A 17,585-nucleotide genomic window follows, 5' to 3' on the forward strand; every position below is an offset into this window, starting at 1 on the left:
AGGGTAAAGCTTCCGCCCAAGGAAAGCAAGCAGGAAGTCTGGACAGGGAGGTGGTCAGGGGCACGGATGCCCATCGCCGTTGTTCCTGTGCCTGGCTCTGCTCTAAGTCAGCAGGGAGCTGTTCAGGGGATTTAGATGAAGGGGGCCATAATGTGGTCATTTTGCTGTTACTGATTTTGGGGTGTTATGAAGTCGAACACTATTCAAATTTGATGAAGTCTTCTGCCTTATGTAACACCTCCCTGCTTTCTAAGCTCCAGTCCAGGCTGGGCATCACCTGTAGGTTCTTGGAGTGGGTATGGTTGGGACATCTTCTGATCCGTCTTCCCCAGATCCCTCAGCCATGCCTGTTTCCCCTTATTTACCTCCCTACTGCAACTGCTTTTGGGATGTGGGTTCTCTGATGTGGGGCCAGGGAGGCAGCAAGTCTTTGAATCCTGGAAATTGCCTTCACTCCTCTTTTGCTGTCACTGCTGCTGCAGCTGAAACCACCAATGGCACCAGGTACACCCCACCCTGCCTTGCACGCAGGAGCGTGGGTAGTCTTTGGAGCCCTTTCTCTTTTTTTTTCCTGACTGAGGAGGAGGTAGCTGACTCAGTTGCTTTTTGGCTTAAGTCCTGAGTAAGGAGGAAATTGGTGGCCCTATGCATGCTGGCTTTGTCTAAAAGGTGTGGCATTTGACAGTGTGGTGGCCTCTGTGCCCCTGCTTTGGGCACAAGGAAAGTCCCATGTGGCATGCATCGTGTTAGTGAGGAGAGCAGTGGAAGGGGTCTGACTGCAGGCAAGCTGGGGTGGAGGCGCAGGTGTGTGTTGTCTCTCATGGTCATGGAGATGAACAGCCCTGCTCCTCCTACTGCTCTGCTGTCACTGATGGTGAATAGGCCTTGACAATGGGTAAAGGATAAACAAAACAGGTGGCTGTGCAAGGAGGCCACGTGGTGCCATTCACCTCTCTCCCAGGATAACAGATGACAACATTTCCACAACTATTCTCAGTGTATAAAATGATTTTGAATTCTTTATCTGGCTTGATAGTCGTGATGTATCATTGAAGTAGATGAATCATGATCATTTACATGTCAGCTGACATTGGCGAAATTGAGGGCTTGGCTGAGGTCTCCATAGCCAGGTCAGGGCAGAGTTTGGGAGTTAATCCAGCTCTTTCTTTAACAAGGATTTATTTATTTATTTATTTGAAAGTGAGGGATTGATGGAAGGGGTGATAAACAGACACAGAAAGATGTACCATCTGCTGGTTATTCCCAAATGCCTGCAATAGATGGGGCTGGGCCATCCTGAAACCAGGAACTCCATCTGGGTCTCTCACAGAGGTGGCAGGAACCCAAGTACTTGAGTCATCATCTGCTGCTTCCCAGGGTGTGCATTAGCAGGAAGTAGGTTGCTGGAACCGGGAGTGAAGCCAAGACTGAAACACAGGCACTCCCATATGGCATGCAGGCATCCCAAGTAGCGTCTTAACAGCTGCATCAAGTGCTGGCCCCAATCCAGCTCTTCCAACCGTCCTCTTCCATCCACCTCTCTACCCTCCAGAGCCTGATCCACCAAGCCCATTCCCTCTCTTACATCAGCTGGATGAGAGCGGCTCTCTGAAAGCAGTCCAGGGGGTGGCTGGCCACCAACGTATTAGTGACTCTAAGGCCACACCTGACTTCCATACTGTGTTGAAGCCATGTTGCCTGGGGTTGCAGCACCTTAGAAAGTTTGATTGCTTGGGCCAACGTGCATTAAGAAACCTTTTGCTTGATGTCCACAGATATTCGAAGGAGGTCTTTACTTCTTATGGGAATAGACTGTTCTCAGGGGCTCACTTACATATTCCCAGAGATATTAGGCATTCATCATCAGTCATTGTGCGCTACCCATTAAGGCAGGGCTCTTAAGGCTGTCGACAGGGCAGGGTCCATTGCCTTGCACTTATAATCGATAGAGGCTATAATTCCAGCTCATTAGTAATTCCTTGCTTACCCAATTAATCCAAATTAATGTGGCTTAATTTGGAGGAAAGCGTGCTCAACTCGGGTCCTTGTAGAAGCAAGCTCTGTCCCCAGGCTCCTAGCTGGTGCTCTAGGCCAAGATATGTCCTCCATGGAATGAGGCGAGTGCTGGCCAGCCCCCTTCTGATCCCCCTGGACCCAGGGACAGCATGTGGACTGAGCCACAGGGCTCGGGGCAGAGGTGCATGCAGGAGGGAGGAGAAGGCAGTGTAGAAGCTGTTGACTTTTTAAGTTTTCTTCTGTAAATCAGGAATTATCAGCCGTGAAGATGCGGAAGATCTCCTGGAGAGCATGGCCGAGGGAGCGTTTCTGGTCAGGGTCAGTGAGAAGATCTGGGGTTACACCCTCTCCTACCGCCTGCAGAAAGGGTTCAAGCACTTCCTTGTGGACGCCTCTGGGGATTTCTACAGCTTCCTGGGAGTGGACCCTAACCGCCACGCGACGCTCACGGATCTCATTGATTTCCACAAGGTATCCCCAAACTGGAGGGTACTTGAGCTGAAGGGAGAGCCAGAGCAAGTGCAGGTGGCAGGCTCTGAGCCATGCGGTGGGAGAGAGCAGGCTGTGGCTCATCCAGTGACTCACTTGGTGCACTGTGGCCCTGCTCCTAGGTCTCTTCTCACCTTGAGTACCTGAGTACTGCCTACTGTCAGTGCTTAGGGACTGTCTGATTGGTCCTCTCTCTGAGCCCATGTCTCACTCCTAGGAAGAACCCTCTTGAGGTCATTCTAGTCAGGCTTCTGGCAGCTTCCAAGTGTTAGCTCAGCTGTACCAGGAAACCCTGTGGTTAGAGAAGCTTTTCTAGCAGGAGAGTTACACCTGTCTTGCTTGAACTCCAGCTTTACCCCTCGCTATGGATGGGACTTTGAGCAGGTTATTATCAATCTCGCTGAGCTTCAGTGTCCTAACCAGGTGTCTTAGTCCTTTGCATGTGGTTATAACAGAATACCACAGCCTGGGAAATTTATCATGAAGTCTAAGACCAAGGGGCTGGCGTCTAGTGAGGGCCTTCTTGCTGTGTCACTGCATGGCAAAAGGCAGAAGGGCAAGAGATGGTGAGAGAGAAAGAGAGCAAGAGAGACCAAACCTGTCCTCTTATAGGGAATACACTCCAATGATAAAAGCATGAATCCATTTATGAGGGTGCAGCCCTCATGGCCTAACCATCTCTTAAAGGATTCCCCTCTTCATACTCTGACACCGGCAATGAATTTTCCAGCTCATGCTTGGGGGACTCATTGGAGCCATAGCCTCAGGCACATGGGTGTAAAAAGCTTGTGTTACATGAGATCATGCATATAGAAGTTCTCATGTCCTGGCTGTTTTTGTTCTTTGTCACGCTGCCTTGGACCCCACACTGGGACAGATGTTGTTTTACCAACCTTGTGTGTAAAAAGAAGAAACTTCTGTTTTAACGTGGCTGTTGGCAGCTACAGTAACTGGGAGAAAGCCAGAGGTGGAGCTGACCCAGAAGGGTGGGCTGAGGCATTCCAAGAGACAGAGCAGAGGTAGCTCAGGGCTCCAGCCTCTGCCCAAACCACACAGGCACGGAAAGGTCCACAGAATTGCTCGACTGTTCACTGTGCTGTTGCTGTAATAGGAGCCCTTGGACTTGTGTTGCTTTGCCTTTGTCTCTTCATGGATGTCAGCTTTTAACCTGACCTTGCGAGTAGAACACACAGAAAAATCACACATGCAGAGCACCTGGACACTGAATACAGCAAACTGCCTGGAAAATGGATTAACCAGGATCAAGGCAGATAAGTGCCTGTGTCAGAAGGCTGCTCCCAACAACCAGAAGGAAAAGGAAGGGAGGGGATGAGTGGAGGTCGGCCCCCTCTCTGTGTCTGGCACCGAGCCTATTGCTCTCCATCCATGCTGTCATTTAATCATCATGATGGCTCTGCCTGTGAGGCATATTAGCCCCAGGAAGCCTCAGATCAGGAAACCAAGGCCAGGGGGCTGGGAAGTTTGGCTGAGTTCTCTGGCTGGCACCAGCCAGGACCAGGAGTGAAGCTCAGTTTGTCTCCCTCTAAAGTGTGTATTTCTCCCACTAAACCACATTGTTTGCTTTCCCTGTCCACTGCTTTAGCAGTGATGAGCTCCTTATGGCTGGAAGTGTTTCAGGCAAGGGGTAAATGGATATCTCCCAGGACAGGTTCCTGTCTCCAAAAGCCAGGCACAATATCTTTGAAGGTTTTTATTCTCTTCTAAATCTAAACTTTTGGGACTGACAATTTTGTTTCTAATACTACAGAGGGAGATTCTCTGTGCCCAAGTGGTGATCTGGTGGCTAGCTTTTATAAATTGAAATTTTAATTACCCAGTTAATTCATGATTACATTCTGAGAAAAATTAAATATGATATAAAGTGAAAGTCTTATTCATTTCAAATCCTCATTCCCAGATTCCACCTGAATTATTAGTTTGGCACGTACCTATTCAAGAGTTTCCAAAGCAGTAACATCAAAATCTGTGCACATAATGAAATATCTAGTCCTGTTATTTTTCCCATGAATTGTATACAGTCTTTATGTATGGCTCAGCAACTTTGGTTTTCTAACATGGTCAATAAATCATGGGATGTGGTTTTTAAAAACATGGTCCCCGGGATCATGCTACTGAGTGTAAAAGCCCAGCTTCATCACTGTGGGCAGCTCACAGGCTTTTATGCCTTAGTTTCCACATGGATTTAATGTAGCGCTCACTTCTTGGGGTCATGGTGAGGTGGCAATGAGATATTGCTATACAAAGTGCAGCAAAAAGTGTACCCAACAGTTATAGGTCAGCAGGACATGCTTGCTGCTCCTGTCTGTCTTCAGGGTATTTCCATGTCAACATGTTTTGATCTTGCAAGTGCCCTCCAGTATGTATGGCATGGATGGATATTCCAATCTGCCCTTTCTTCCTGCCCACTTATGTGGCTTCCAATTTTTTATGACCACGAATTGCTGCAGAGACTTCCCCATGTAAATCACTGTGAATGCCTATGTACTCTTTCAGGTGGGTCCCTTGAACTGGAATTGCTGGAGAGAGAAGGATGCACATTTTAACAGAAAAGATCTGCCAGACTGCCCTCCGAAATCATGGCAACAATTCGTGTTCTGCCAAACTCTATGAGGCTGTTTCCTCCCGTCATTTAATTCTTTTTCCATCAGATGGACAGACACTGTAGCTCACTGTTGTTTAGTCTGCATTTATCTGATTAGCACTGAAGTTGAGAAACTTTTTTTAAAGAAAAGCTTTATTTATTTTATTTGGAAAGCAGAGTTATACAGAGAGAGGGGCACACACACACATACAACACACACACACACACACACAGAGAGAGAGAGAGAGAGAGAGAGAGAGAGAGAGAGATTGAGAAAATTTTCATTCTCTGGTTCACTCCCCAAAGGCTGCAATGGCCAGAGCTGAGTCAGGCCAAAGCCAGGAGCCAGGAGCTTCTTCCAGGTCTCCCACGTGCATACAGGGGCCAAAGCACCTGGGCCATTTTCCTCTGCTTTCCCAGGCACATCAGCAGGGTGCTGGATCAGAAGTGGGGTAGCCGGGAATTGACCTGGAACCCATATGGGATGCTGGCGCTGCAGGTGGCAGCTTAACCTGCTATACCACAATATTGGCCCTGTTGAGGAACTTTTCATTTACTTAAGGCCACTTGGGTTGCTTCTACAAAGCTTCTGTTCATACCCTGAGCCCATTTTCCTATTTAGATGTCTCTTTCCTGTTGTGAGTTGCTGCATTGTTCTTTATTCTGCTCTGCTTTTAGTACTTCTACTACACTTTCTATTTTTAAATTACATGGCTGTACTTTGCATTTCCATTTGTTCTTTTATATTATTATTATAGCCCAATCTTGTTTCATGGGTGACTTTTCTTCTCTTTTTTAAGATTTATTTATTTACTTGAAAGAGTTACACAGAGAGAGAAGGAGAGGCAGAGAGAGAGAGAGAGAGAGAGAGAGAGAGGTCTTTCATCACTGGTTCACTCCCCAGATAGCCCCAACAGCTGGAGCTGAGCTGAGCTGGAGCCAGGAGCTTCTTTCAGTTCTCCCACGTGGGTGCAGGGGCCCAAGGAATTGGGCCAACTTCTATTGCTTTCCCAGGCCATAGCAGAGAGCTAGATCAGAAGTGGAGCAGCCAGGACTTGAACTGGCACCCATATGGGATGCCGGCACTTCAGGCTGCGGCTTTACCCGCTATGCCACAACACCGGCCCCAAATTTTCTTCTTATTCCGTGGAGGAGATTAATACTCACCTCTTAAAGGCTATTTTTGTTTGTGTAGTAGAGTTAATAGATTGTCAGTCCTATTGTTGAGTTTAGCATCTTTCTTTTATGGTTATGATTTTCTTTAAATGCTTATAAATTTGGGCTATGAAGTGATCTCTCGGTTTTAAATTTCCTGTTTGACACTGGGTGGATTCATTTTCTGTTTCCCAAATCTAGTCTCTCCATGCTGTTGGATTTGGAGTTGGAAGTGAGGAGCTCATCTTTTGCCATGGAAGGGTCTGAATTTTTTGGTCTCTTTGACTTCCCGGGGACGGCGTGCTTTTCCTCATTTTCTGATCTGTGGAGGCCCCCAATCTGTCCCCAGCCTGTGCCCCATATTGACTCCTCTGAAAATCTCATCCTGTGTCTCTCTCTCTCTTTTTTTTTTTTTTACCCAAGGATTCTTCAACATTTTTGATTTGTTAATGGCCTGCCTTTTTTTTTTTTTAAATTTATTTGACAGGTAGAGTTATAGACAGTGAGAGAGAGAGAGAGACAGAGAAAGGTCTTCCTTCCATTGGTTCACTCCTGTAATGGCAGCTATAGGCAGTGCTGCGCCGATCCGAAGCCAGGAGCCAGGTGCTTCCTCCTGGTCTCCCATGCGGGTGCAGGGGCCCAAGCACTTGGGCCATCCTCCACTGTCTTCCTGGGCCGCAGCAGAGAGCTGGAGTGGAAGAGGAGCAACCGGGACTAGAACCCGGTGCCCATATGGGATGCCAGCCCCACAGGCAGAGGAGTAACGAAGTGAGCCACGACGCTGGCCCATGGCTTGCCTTCTTAATTTTTTATACTTTCATGGGTATATTTCTTTCCTTTTTTTAAAAAAAGATTTATTTATTTGAAAGGAAGAGTTACAGAGAGGCAGAGGCAAAGGCGGAGAGAAGTCTTCCATCTGCTGGCTCACCCCCCAAATGGCCACAACAGCTGGAGCTGGGCCGACACAAAGCCAGGAGCCAGGAGCTTCCTCCAGCTCTCCCATGCTGGTGCAGAGGCCCAAGCAGTTGGGCCATCTTGTACTGCCTTCCCAGGCCGTAGCAGAGAACTGGATCGGAAGTGGAGCAGCCGCGTCTTGAACCAGATGTTGGCACTGCAGGCGGCGGCGGCTTTACCTGCTATGCTACAATGCTGGCCCCGGATGTATTTCTTTTTAAAGACATTTTTTCCTGTCATTTATAGAAATTTCAGTGAAGGCCAGGCAGATGCCTGGTCTTTCTGTCTTGAACCTGTCTCTCTCTGATGGGTGCTTATTTCTATTTCTTGATTATAAGTAGGTGTTTTCTTTCTTTTGTGTTTTAGGAGGAGATTATCACTGTTTCAGGGGGAGAGCTGCTGCAGGAACCCTGTGGACAGAGGGACAGCCCACCAGACTATCATCTGTTGTTTGAATGATTTTTTAACTTTATCAATTGGATTCCTTTGGGCATCCTTTTCTTTTTTTTTTTTTTTTTTTGAACTCAGCTTAAGAACTTAAGAACTTACCAGCTTGATTCCTTATTATTCTGGAAGATGCACCACCCTCCAGAGGAACAAGCAGCTTTTTATATCTCAAAGGATAAGAAATATATGGCATTTGTGCTACTGATCCCCGCCCAGTGGTCAGGACAGACATTGCTAATAGCTGATGCAACTCTTTCATCAAGAGTTTAGCTATGACCTCATGTGACCAAGTCTATTTGTCAAGGCTATCCTAAACTGAGTTCTTAGAGTGCATTGGTCACATTTTAATAACCCCAAAATAATTCCAGTGCCGAACCCTACATGTAACAAAATGTATGTTGAATGAATGCACTTCGGAAAGTCTCTCAGCACTAATCAACGATGGTTTCTAGTAAGTTATTTCCTGCTTCTCACTTTTTAGAAAGTCATAGTGATAACAAAAGAAAGACTTGCAAAGGGTTTAAGTGGAGGACGTGGATACTGCGTCTTTCATGACGCTCATTATCACCTATGTTGGAATTCAGCCTTCTGAGTCCCAGCATCTATGGCACGTGATTAATGCTGCTCTGCCTCCCTTATTTAACCCCTTCTCCTCCCCTCCTCTAACTTTGAATCATATCTTGGCCCTGGTTTTGTGATAGTGAGGCAGTGATTCACATATTCCTACGGATGTGTCCGAGACCTGGGTGAATTATAAATACGAGAATGGTTATAGACGTCTGACGAGGCCTCTGCTGTCTAGGAGGTGGCTCTCTTCGTGCAGGTTATTCCAGTGACCAACTCTGTCCTCACTGTCCTTTTGATTTTGAGTCTACTGTCTACTTCATCTGATTGTGTTCTTCACAGTAACAAGATGACTCTCCTAAGGACTCCTCAATAACTCTCAGGATGGTGACTGTGCACACACCTGTGTTCCACCTTTATACCATACACACAGAGGCAGCATATTATGATAAGAAGATTACAGGCTTTGGAAGACTTGGGTTCAAATCCCCACCCTGGAATTTCCTAGCATTGTCCTGGTGAGAGTAAAAGGATGGATGGACTCTGAGGATATCAAGGAGCTGGTTTGCCTGACTTGATAATCCACCCAGCTCCCACTGCTATAACCAGTTTTGCTCTGCTCTTCCTCACTGCAATGCTCAGTGTCACGTGAGCATAGCCACACATGGTGCCCTGGGCCTCTCTTTCCCAATTGGTGCCCTGCATGGTGGACCTCAGATCAATGGGAGACTGAGACTGGTTGGTCAGTTCACCTCCTTTCTCCCTCCTGGAGGGTCTGTTCTGAGAGGCAGCTCTTCATAGGGCCTCTTAGAAGATGGCCTTGTAAGACAGAGCAACCAGTTATGATGAAACCCAGCAGTGGCTGGACTGCTATGACACTTCCCTGTTTGTTCTTTCTCCTTCCCTGCTGCCTACCCATCCTGCCCCTTTCCTGTTCCTCTAGGGTTGCAGTCCTCAATCAAGCAGCACTGTGCTTTGTCTGCCATCTCTGCCTTCTGGGGAAGCAAGGGGAAGGACCCCTCCTACAAATGTGTTCAACAATATCAGTTTGCAGGTCAGGGCTGAGGCTTCCCTCCTGTCTGCCTGTCTCACTGAATGGATAAAATGAAGAGATGGAGGGTACCTATTTCTTGAACCTTAAAGTGTTTTAAAACCATACCCAATCATTATGAAAATAACTTGTTTTTTATTGGAGATTCAGAAGAACCAAGCTTTAGTCTTGGCTCTGCTACTTACCGACTATGTGGCTTTGTTTAAGTTGTTTGCCCTCACTAAACCTCAGTACAACCGAGAGGAGGATTTTTTTGTACGGACATGGTTAGGTTTTGGGCAGGCCAGTTAAATCGGCATTATGAAAACTCTGTCCAAATGAAAGGAATTGCTAGCCACAACCACAAATGCAGCAAAACGTTGTCAGGGACTCGGATGTGATGATTTTCAGGGTGTCAGAAGGAATTTCAAGCAGCAGCTTTGAAAGCAGACCAGGTCCGTTGAGAACCTGAATCCCTGGGCTGTTGTTCCTGTCACCCACTAATTAATACGTGAGAGCCAGCAGCTCAGTTCTCCATCCCTAACACATTCATTTCATTTTATTTGGGGCCTGCACTTTCTGCATGTCTCATATATTTTAGGTTTTACCTGGCTTTCAAGTAAATTCCTTGTAAGTTGTCCTGCAAATGAAATTACTGTCTGGAAAACTGCAATTTCATCTTGAGAGTTTTATTATGCTAATAAATGTCAGGATTCTCAAATAAAGGAATTGCCTCTTTTTTTTTTCCTTGAGCTCTACGAACGTAATGAAAAATAGTTGGCTATAAGACTCAGCAGAGGGAAAATTTACAATCTATAAGTAGAAAGATAAGTTGTAAAAACACTATGCAACTTAATGGAAGATAAATTTCAAGGAATTAAAGGGTAGCTTGGAATCCAGATTCAGGGAGATCCCTGTGGGGCACAGATTTTCTTGCCGAGCATCTAAGGGATGTGGCTCAAAAAGGCTGCAGAGCCTGGACAGTGTCCTTTCTTTTGCACCCTGGGACCCTTCCTTAACTTCGGGGGATGGAATTGCAATCTCAGATAAGCTCTCCAATTTTCTGGGCCTCTGCTCCTTCTGAGAAGTAGGGTAAACATGGCCCATTTCAGAGGCATTGTTAGTAACATAAGACTTGTGACAATAATGGCAAACATTGTTTCAAGTCCTGTATGTGTGAATTCTCACAACATATTCTTGATGGTGATAATGCACAGAGGGAAACTGAGGCACAAAGTGGCTCAGAATTTCCCCAGAGGCAATTTTCTGGGGAGTTGCAGTATAGAGATTGACCACAGTTTGTTTCAGAGTCTACAGATTTTTTTTTTAATTTTCTTTCAAAAGATGTATTTACTGTGGCCAGTGCTGTGGTATAGTGGGCTAAGCCTCCACCTGCAGCTAGCATTCCATATGGGTGCCAGTTCGTGTTCTGGCTGCGCCTCTTCTGATCTGGCTTTCTGCTTATGGCCTGGGAAATCGGTGGAAGATGGCCCAAATGCTTGGCCCCTGCACCCACATGGGAACCCAAAGGAAGCTCCTGGCTCCTGGCTCCTGGCTTCGGATCGGCTTAGCTCCAGCTGTTGTGGCCTTTTGGGAAATGAACCAGCAGATGGAAGACTTTTCTCTCTCTGTCCCTCTCTCTGTCTCATCTTTTTTAAACAAATTTAATTTATTTTAGAGGTAAAGTTACAGAGAAAGACACACACACACACACACAGAGTATTGAGGGAGAGATCTTCAATCTGCTGGTTCGCTTCCTAAATGGCTGCAACAGCTGGGGCTGGAGCCAGGAGCCTGGAACTCCATCAGGGTCTCCCACATGGGTGCAGGGGCCCAAGCACTTGGGCCATCCTCTTCTGTTTTCCCAGGCACATTAGTAGAGAACTGGTTCAGAAGTGGAGCAGCTGGGATGGGAACTGGTGTTTGTATCGTATGCCACTGTTGGAGGTGGTGGCTTGACCCACTGTACCACAATGTTAGTCCCTGTGTAGACTTTTTTTTTTTATTTTTTTGACAGACAGAGTGGACAGTGAGAGAGAGAGACAGAGAGAAAGGTCTTCCTTTGCCGTTGGTTCACCCTCCAATGGCCGCCGTGGCCGGTGCGCTGCGGCCGGCGCACCACGCTGATCCGAAGGCAGGAGCCAGGTGCTTCTCCTGGTCTCCCATGGGGTGCAGGGCCCAAGGACTTGGGCCCTCCTCCACTGCACTCCCTGGCCACAGCAGAGAGCTGGCCTGGAAGAGGGGCAACCGGGACAGAATCCAGTGCCCTGACCGGGACTAGAACCCGGTGTGCTGGCGCCGCAAGGCGGAGGATTAGCCCAGTGAGCCGCGGCGCCAGCCCCTGTGTAGACTTTTAATTGGTGCTTCCCAAACTGGAATGTGTACACCAAACAAGTGATGATGTTGCTAAAAGTCAGAGTCTTGGTGATTCTAAGATGGCTGAATAGGAAGAAGACACACTCATTTTGACAGAGGGAAGATAACAGAAGTGCATTCCCAGGAAAGAATTGGAAAGAAGCTTGCAGTGGAGATTCTACAGAAAGAAGAGGGACACCATGGAGCAGTGTGGACAGTACAAACACGCAGCAGCAAGCAGGACACCACCCATGACTGGGGGCTGGAGGAGATGTGAGGTGGGAGCAGACCGCGGCAGCCCCTGTCACTAGTGATATTGCTGGAGGGAGAACCTTGTGGACTATGATGACTTTAAGTCTATCCTGGAGCTCTAGTGAGGGGCAGGGTGCACACCTAACCTTGTGAACAAGAAGCACATTTCTTTCTCCCCAGCCCCCAACAAGGGCATTTGGTGACCAGCAGAGAGAAAGTGCTAAGTTGATGTCAGTGGAAGCTACTGCGGCTGTAGCACGGGTGACTAGGGGATATTATCAGAGGGAAAATTCTGTGTTCTCCACTGACTTTGAGTCTGGTTTGGAGGGTTGGCTGGGGACTGGGCACCCACTTAGGACTGTGAGGCACTCCCATCTCCACATCCTATCATAGGATCTGGGGCTCAAACTGCTAGGGTGGAGCACTCACAGGCAGCTGGCTCTAGGAACACCTCTGCTCTCTCCATGTGCAGGGAAGGCTCCTGGGGCTGAGAGTGGATGCCATGCACACTGTGACTATGGGAGCCTTGTGCTCTGTGACTGTGGGAATTCTGTGACTGCACGATGGGGCATGGGGTGTAGCTCGGTCTCTGGGCAGTCACTGTTTCTGGCCTCAGAGGCTCAGAGCTCCCTCATTGCCTAAGGTGGGTCATTACCAAGGGTTGTGTGCTCACACTGAGTACCACACAGATCCTTTGTGCAGTTGATGTGCCTGGGTGGGTGGGAGTTGTAGCCACTGTGGGATAACCCAGGCACTGGACACCTTGGGAGAGTGGAGGTGAGGCTGTGATATGCCAACAGACACAATCATACCTACCCCCTTGCTGACAATAGAGGAGACCTACCACGCCCAACTTGGGTGTCACCCTGGATTCTTGTCCCACACTTGAGCACTGACCAGAGCTCCCTGGCCCCACCTAGCATACACTCTGGATATTCACAGAAGTAGAAGACATTCCACTAAGCCACAGAAGCATAGTTCAAAGATAAAAGCCATCAGAGGAGAAAACCAACAAGTGTTTCCACAAATGACTAAAAATAAATGCAGAAATAAAAGAAACAAGAACAAAGAAGACAAGATGACTCCCCCAAAGAACACAGCAACATTTCAATATTAGAATGTGAATATGAAGAGATTTTGATGAAATGCCTGAAAATGAATTCAAAAGAATGATTGTGAGATTACTCAGAAGCACAGAGAAACAAATTCATGAGATAAACAAACACATGCAGGATATGAATGAAAAATTTTGCCAAGCGATAGAGATATTGAAGATAACTCAAACTGAAATATTAGATATGAAGAATTCAATATGTCAAATAGGAAAGGCTCAACAACAGAATTGGTAAGGCAGATTGAAGAACATCTGAGTTAGAAGACAAATCCTTGGAAATAGACAAAAAAGAAAAAAATGAGAAAAACTGAAAATAGTGTTAGAGATTTATGGAAATCATCAAATGAACAAACATACATGTCATAGGAGGTCCTGAAGGTGTGAAAAGAGAGAATGGATTAGAAGGCCTATTCAGTGAAATAATAGAATATGTCCCTAATTTGGAAAAAGAAAGGGATATCCAAGTACACAAAGCACATAACACTCCTAATAAATATGACCAGAAAAGATCTTCACCATGACACATTATAAGCAAACTTTTAACAGCAAAACATAAAGAAAAGATTCTAAAATGTGCACAAGAGAAATGTCAGATTACCTTAAGAAGATACCCAATTAGGCTAACAGCTGATCTCATCAGAAACCCTACAGGCTAGGAGAGAATGGAGTGGCATAGTCCAAGTCCTAAAAGACAAGAAATTGTTAACCCAGAATACTGTACCCTGCAAAGTTCTCTTTTACAAATGAAGGTGAAATAAAGACCTTCCAAAACAAGCAGAAATAGAAAGAATTCGTTATCCCTTGTCCAGCCTTTCAAATGATTCTGAAGGATGTGCTACACACAGAAACAGAGAATAATAGTCATCATTATGGAAGAATGTGAAGGTGGAAAATGTGCTAGTGAAAGTACAAAGAGAAGCCAAAGCAAACAATAGGAATGTTTATGGAAAAATGGTAGTACCAAGTCATTACTTATCAATAATAATCTAATGTAAATGGTCTAAATTCTCCAATTAAAAGATACAGACTGGGGGCCACCACTGTGGCACAGCATGTTAAAACCCTGGCCTGAGTGCCGGCATCCCATATGGGTGCCAATTCTAGTTCCGGCTGCTCCTCTTCTGATCCAGCTCTCTGCTATGGCCTGGGAAAGCAGTGAAAGATGGCCCAAGTCCTTGGGCCCCTGCACCCATGTGGGAGACTGGAAGAAGCTCCTGGCTCCTGGCTTTGGATAGGCACAGCTCCTGCCATTGCAGCCATCTGGGGAGTGAACCAGCAGATGGAAGACCTCTCTCTCTGTCTCTACCTCTCTCTGTAGCTCTTTCAAATAAATAAAATAAATCTTAAAAAAGATACAAACTGGATGAATGCATAAAAAACCCCATCTATTTGCTCCTTACAAGAAACACATCTCAACAACAAAGAAACACACAGACTGAAATTGAAAGGGTGGGAAAAGATACTCCATGCTATTGGAAAACAGAAACGAGTAGGTGTAGCCATCCTAATAGCAGACAAGATAGACTTGAACACAAAAACTGTTGAGAGAGATGAAGAAGGGCATTATGCAATGATTAAGGAGGGATCAAGTCAACAGGAAGATATGACTATAATAAACGTATGTGGACTCAATGCCAGGGCACCTGGCTATTTAAAACAAATATTAGTGGATGTAAAGGGAGACATAGACTCCATAATAACAATAATGGGGAACTTCAACACCCCACTCTCCTCAATGAACAGACCAACTAAACATAAAATCAACAAAGAAACAACAGAGCTAATCTACACTATGGGTCCAATGGACCTAATTGATGTCTACAGAACATTTCATCCCACAGTTGCAGAAAACACATTCTTTTTATCAGTGCACAGAACTTTCTCTAGGATAGACCATATGCCCTCCAATAAAGCAAGTCTTATCCAATTAAAAAAATGAAATCATACCGTGTATCTTTTCTGACCACAGTGGAATGAAGCTGGAAATTAAAAACATAAGAAACTCTAGAAAATAAGAAAGCACATGGAGACTGAGCAACATGCTCCTGAATGAACAGTGGGTGATGGAAGAAATCAAAAGAGAAGTAAAAAAATTCCTGGAAATGAATGAAGATGACAATACAACATATCAAAACTTATGGGAGGGGCTGACGCTGTGTCACAGTGGTTTAAAGCCCCAACCTGCAGTGCCGGCATCCCATATGGGCACCAGTTTAAATCCTGGCTGCTCCACTTCCGTTCCTGCTCTCTGCTGTGGCCTGGGAAAGCAGTGGAAGATGGCCCAAGTGCTTGGGTCCCTGCACCCATGTGAGAGACCTGGAAAATGCTCTTGGCTCCTGGCTTTGGCTCAGCTCTGTCTGTTGTGGTCATTTGGGGGGTAATCCAGTGGATGGAAGACCTTTCTCTCTTTCTGGCTTTACCTCTCTCTGTAACTCTGTCTTTCAAATAAATAAAAATAAATTAAAAAGAAACTTAGGGAATAGAGCAAAAGCAGTGTCAAGAGGGAAGTTTAATAGCAATTGGTGTCTACATCAGGAGACTGGAAAGACATCAAATAAATGATCTATCAATGCATCTCAAGGTCCTGAAAAACAACAACAAACCTAACCCAAATTGGTAGGAGAAAAGAAATAATTAAAATTAGAGAAGAAATAAACAAAATTAAAATAAAAAAGATGCAAAAGATCTGTGAAATGAAGAGCTGTTTTTTTAAAGTAAACAAAATCGATACTTCATTGGCCCAAGTAAGAAAAAAAAGGAGAAGACCCAAATAAATAAAATCAGCTATGAAAAAGCAAATGTAGCAATGGATACCACAGAAATAAAAAGAATCATCAGGAATTACTTACCAATAGCTATATGCCAACAAATTGGAAAATATAGAAGAAATAGATAGATTTCTAGACACATGTAATCTATTAAAATTGAGTCATTAAGACATAGAAAACCTAAATAGATCAATAACCAAGATGGAGATTGAATTAGTGATAAAGACCTTCCCAAGAAAGAAAAGCCCAGGATCAGATGGCTTTACTGCTGAATTCTACCAAACTTAAAGAAGAACTAATTCTTTAAAAGTTCTGAAACTTTTAAAGAAATTTAAAGGGAGGGAATTCTGCAAAACTCTTATGAGGCCAGTATCATCTAAATTCCTAAACCAAAAAAAGATACAAAAAAAAGAATTATAGGTTAATATCCCTGATGGACATAGATGCAAAAATCCTCAACAAAATGCTAGCTAATCGAATTCAACAACATATCAGAAAAGTCATTCACCTGGACCACATGAGATTTATCCATGATATGCAGGGATGTTTCAACATACTGAAATTGATTAATGATACATCACATTAACAAACTGAAGAATTAAAACCATGTGATTATCTCAATAGATGCAGAGAAGGCATTTGATAAAATACCACAGTCTTTCATGATGAAAACCTTAAACAAACTGGGTATGGAAGGAACATTCCTCAACACAATCAAGGTAATATATGACAAAACCCCCAGCCAGCATCATATTGAATGGGGAAAAGTTGGAAGCATTTCCACTAAGATCCAGAAGCAGACACGGATGCTCACTTTTATCATTGCTATTCAATATAGTTCTGGACGTTTTAGCCAGAGCCATTAGGCAAGAAAAAGAAATCAAAAGGACACAAATTGGAAAGTAGGAAGTCAAATTATCCCTGTTTGCAGATGACATGATTCTATAAATAGGGGAACCAAAAGACTCCACTAAGAGACTACTGGAACTCATAAAAGAGTTTGGTAAAGTGGCAGGATACAAAATTAACACACAAAAGTCAATAGTCCTTGTATACGCAGACAAAGCCATGGCTAAGAAAGAACTTCTAAGATCAATCTCGTTCACAATAGCTACAAAAAAATTAAATACCTTGGAATAAATTCAACCAAGGAGGTAAAAGATCTCTGTGATGAAAATTACAGGCTGGTGCTGTGGCTCACTAGGCTAATCCTCCACCTGTGGTGCTGGTACCCCAGGTTCTAGTCCCGGTTGGGGCACCGAATTCTGTCCTGGTTGCTTATTTTCCAGTCCAGCTCTCTGCTGTGGCCCAGGAGTGCAGTGGAGATGGCCCAAGTCCTTGGGCTCTGCACCCACTTGGGAGACCAGGAGGAAGCACCTGGCTCCTGGCTTTGGATCAGCACAGCACGCCGGCCATAGCAGCCATTTAGGGGGTGAACCAGTGGAAAAAGGAAGACCTTTCTCTCTGTCTCTCTCTCACTGTCTAACTCTGCCTGTCAAAAAAAAAAAAAAAAAAAAAAGAAAAGAAAAGAAAATTACAAAACATTAAAGAAGGAAATAGGAGAAAACACACAAAAAATGGAAAAATCTTCCACGTTTGTGCATTGGAAAAGTTAATATGATCAAAATGTCCACAATACGCAAAGGTATTTACGATTTCAATGTGATCTCAATTAAAATACCAATGACATTCTTCTCAGATCCAGAAAAAACAATGCTAATGTTCATATGGAAACACAGGAGACCTCAAATAGCTAAAAAATCTTATACAACAAAAAAACAAAGCCGGAAGTATCAAAATACCAGATTTCCAGACATACTACAGGGCAGTTATAATCAA

The 17,585-nt window shown here is 45.0% G+C and overlaps 1 protein-coding gene across 3 annotated transcripts in view; it reads left to right on the forward strand.

Moving 5' to 3' along the window:
* Positions 1-9,980, forward strand: part of SH2D4B (SH2 domain containing 4B) — a 114,082-nt gene extending 104,102 nt beyond the window's left edge. For all 3 annotated transcript variants that reach the window (XM_051833051.2, XM_070057949.1, XM_070057948.1), the window contains 2 exons: positions 2,267-2,487; positions 7,583-9,980. In XM_051833051.2, coding sequence (XP_051689011.1) covers positions 2,267-2,487; positions 7,583-7,675 — 314 coding nt within the window. In that variant the 3' untranslated portion in view covers positions 7,676-9,980. The remainder of the gene's footprint in view (positions 1-2,266; positions 2,488-7,582) is intronic.
* The last annotated feature ends 7,605 nt before the right edge of the window (positions 9,981-17,585 follow it).

This window comes from Oryctolagus cuniculus, chromosome 15 (assembly GCF_964237555.1).
Source record: "Oryctolagus cuniculus chromosome 15, mOryCun1.1, whole genome shotgun sequence".
In the NCBI taxonomy this organism is placed as follows: domain Eukaryota; kingdom Metazoa; phylum Chordata; class Mammalia; order Lagomorpha; family Leporidae; genus Oryctolagus; species Oryctolagus cuniculus.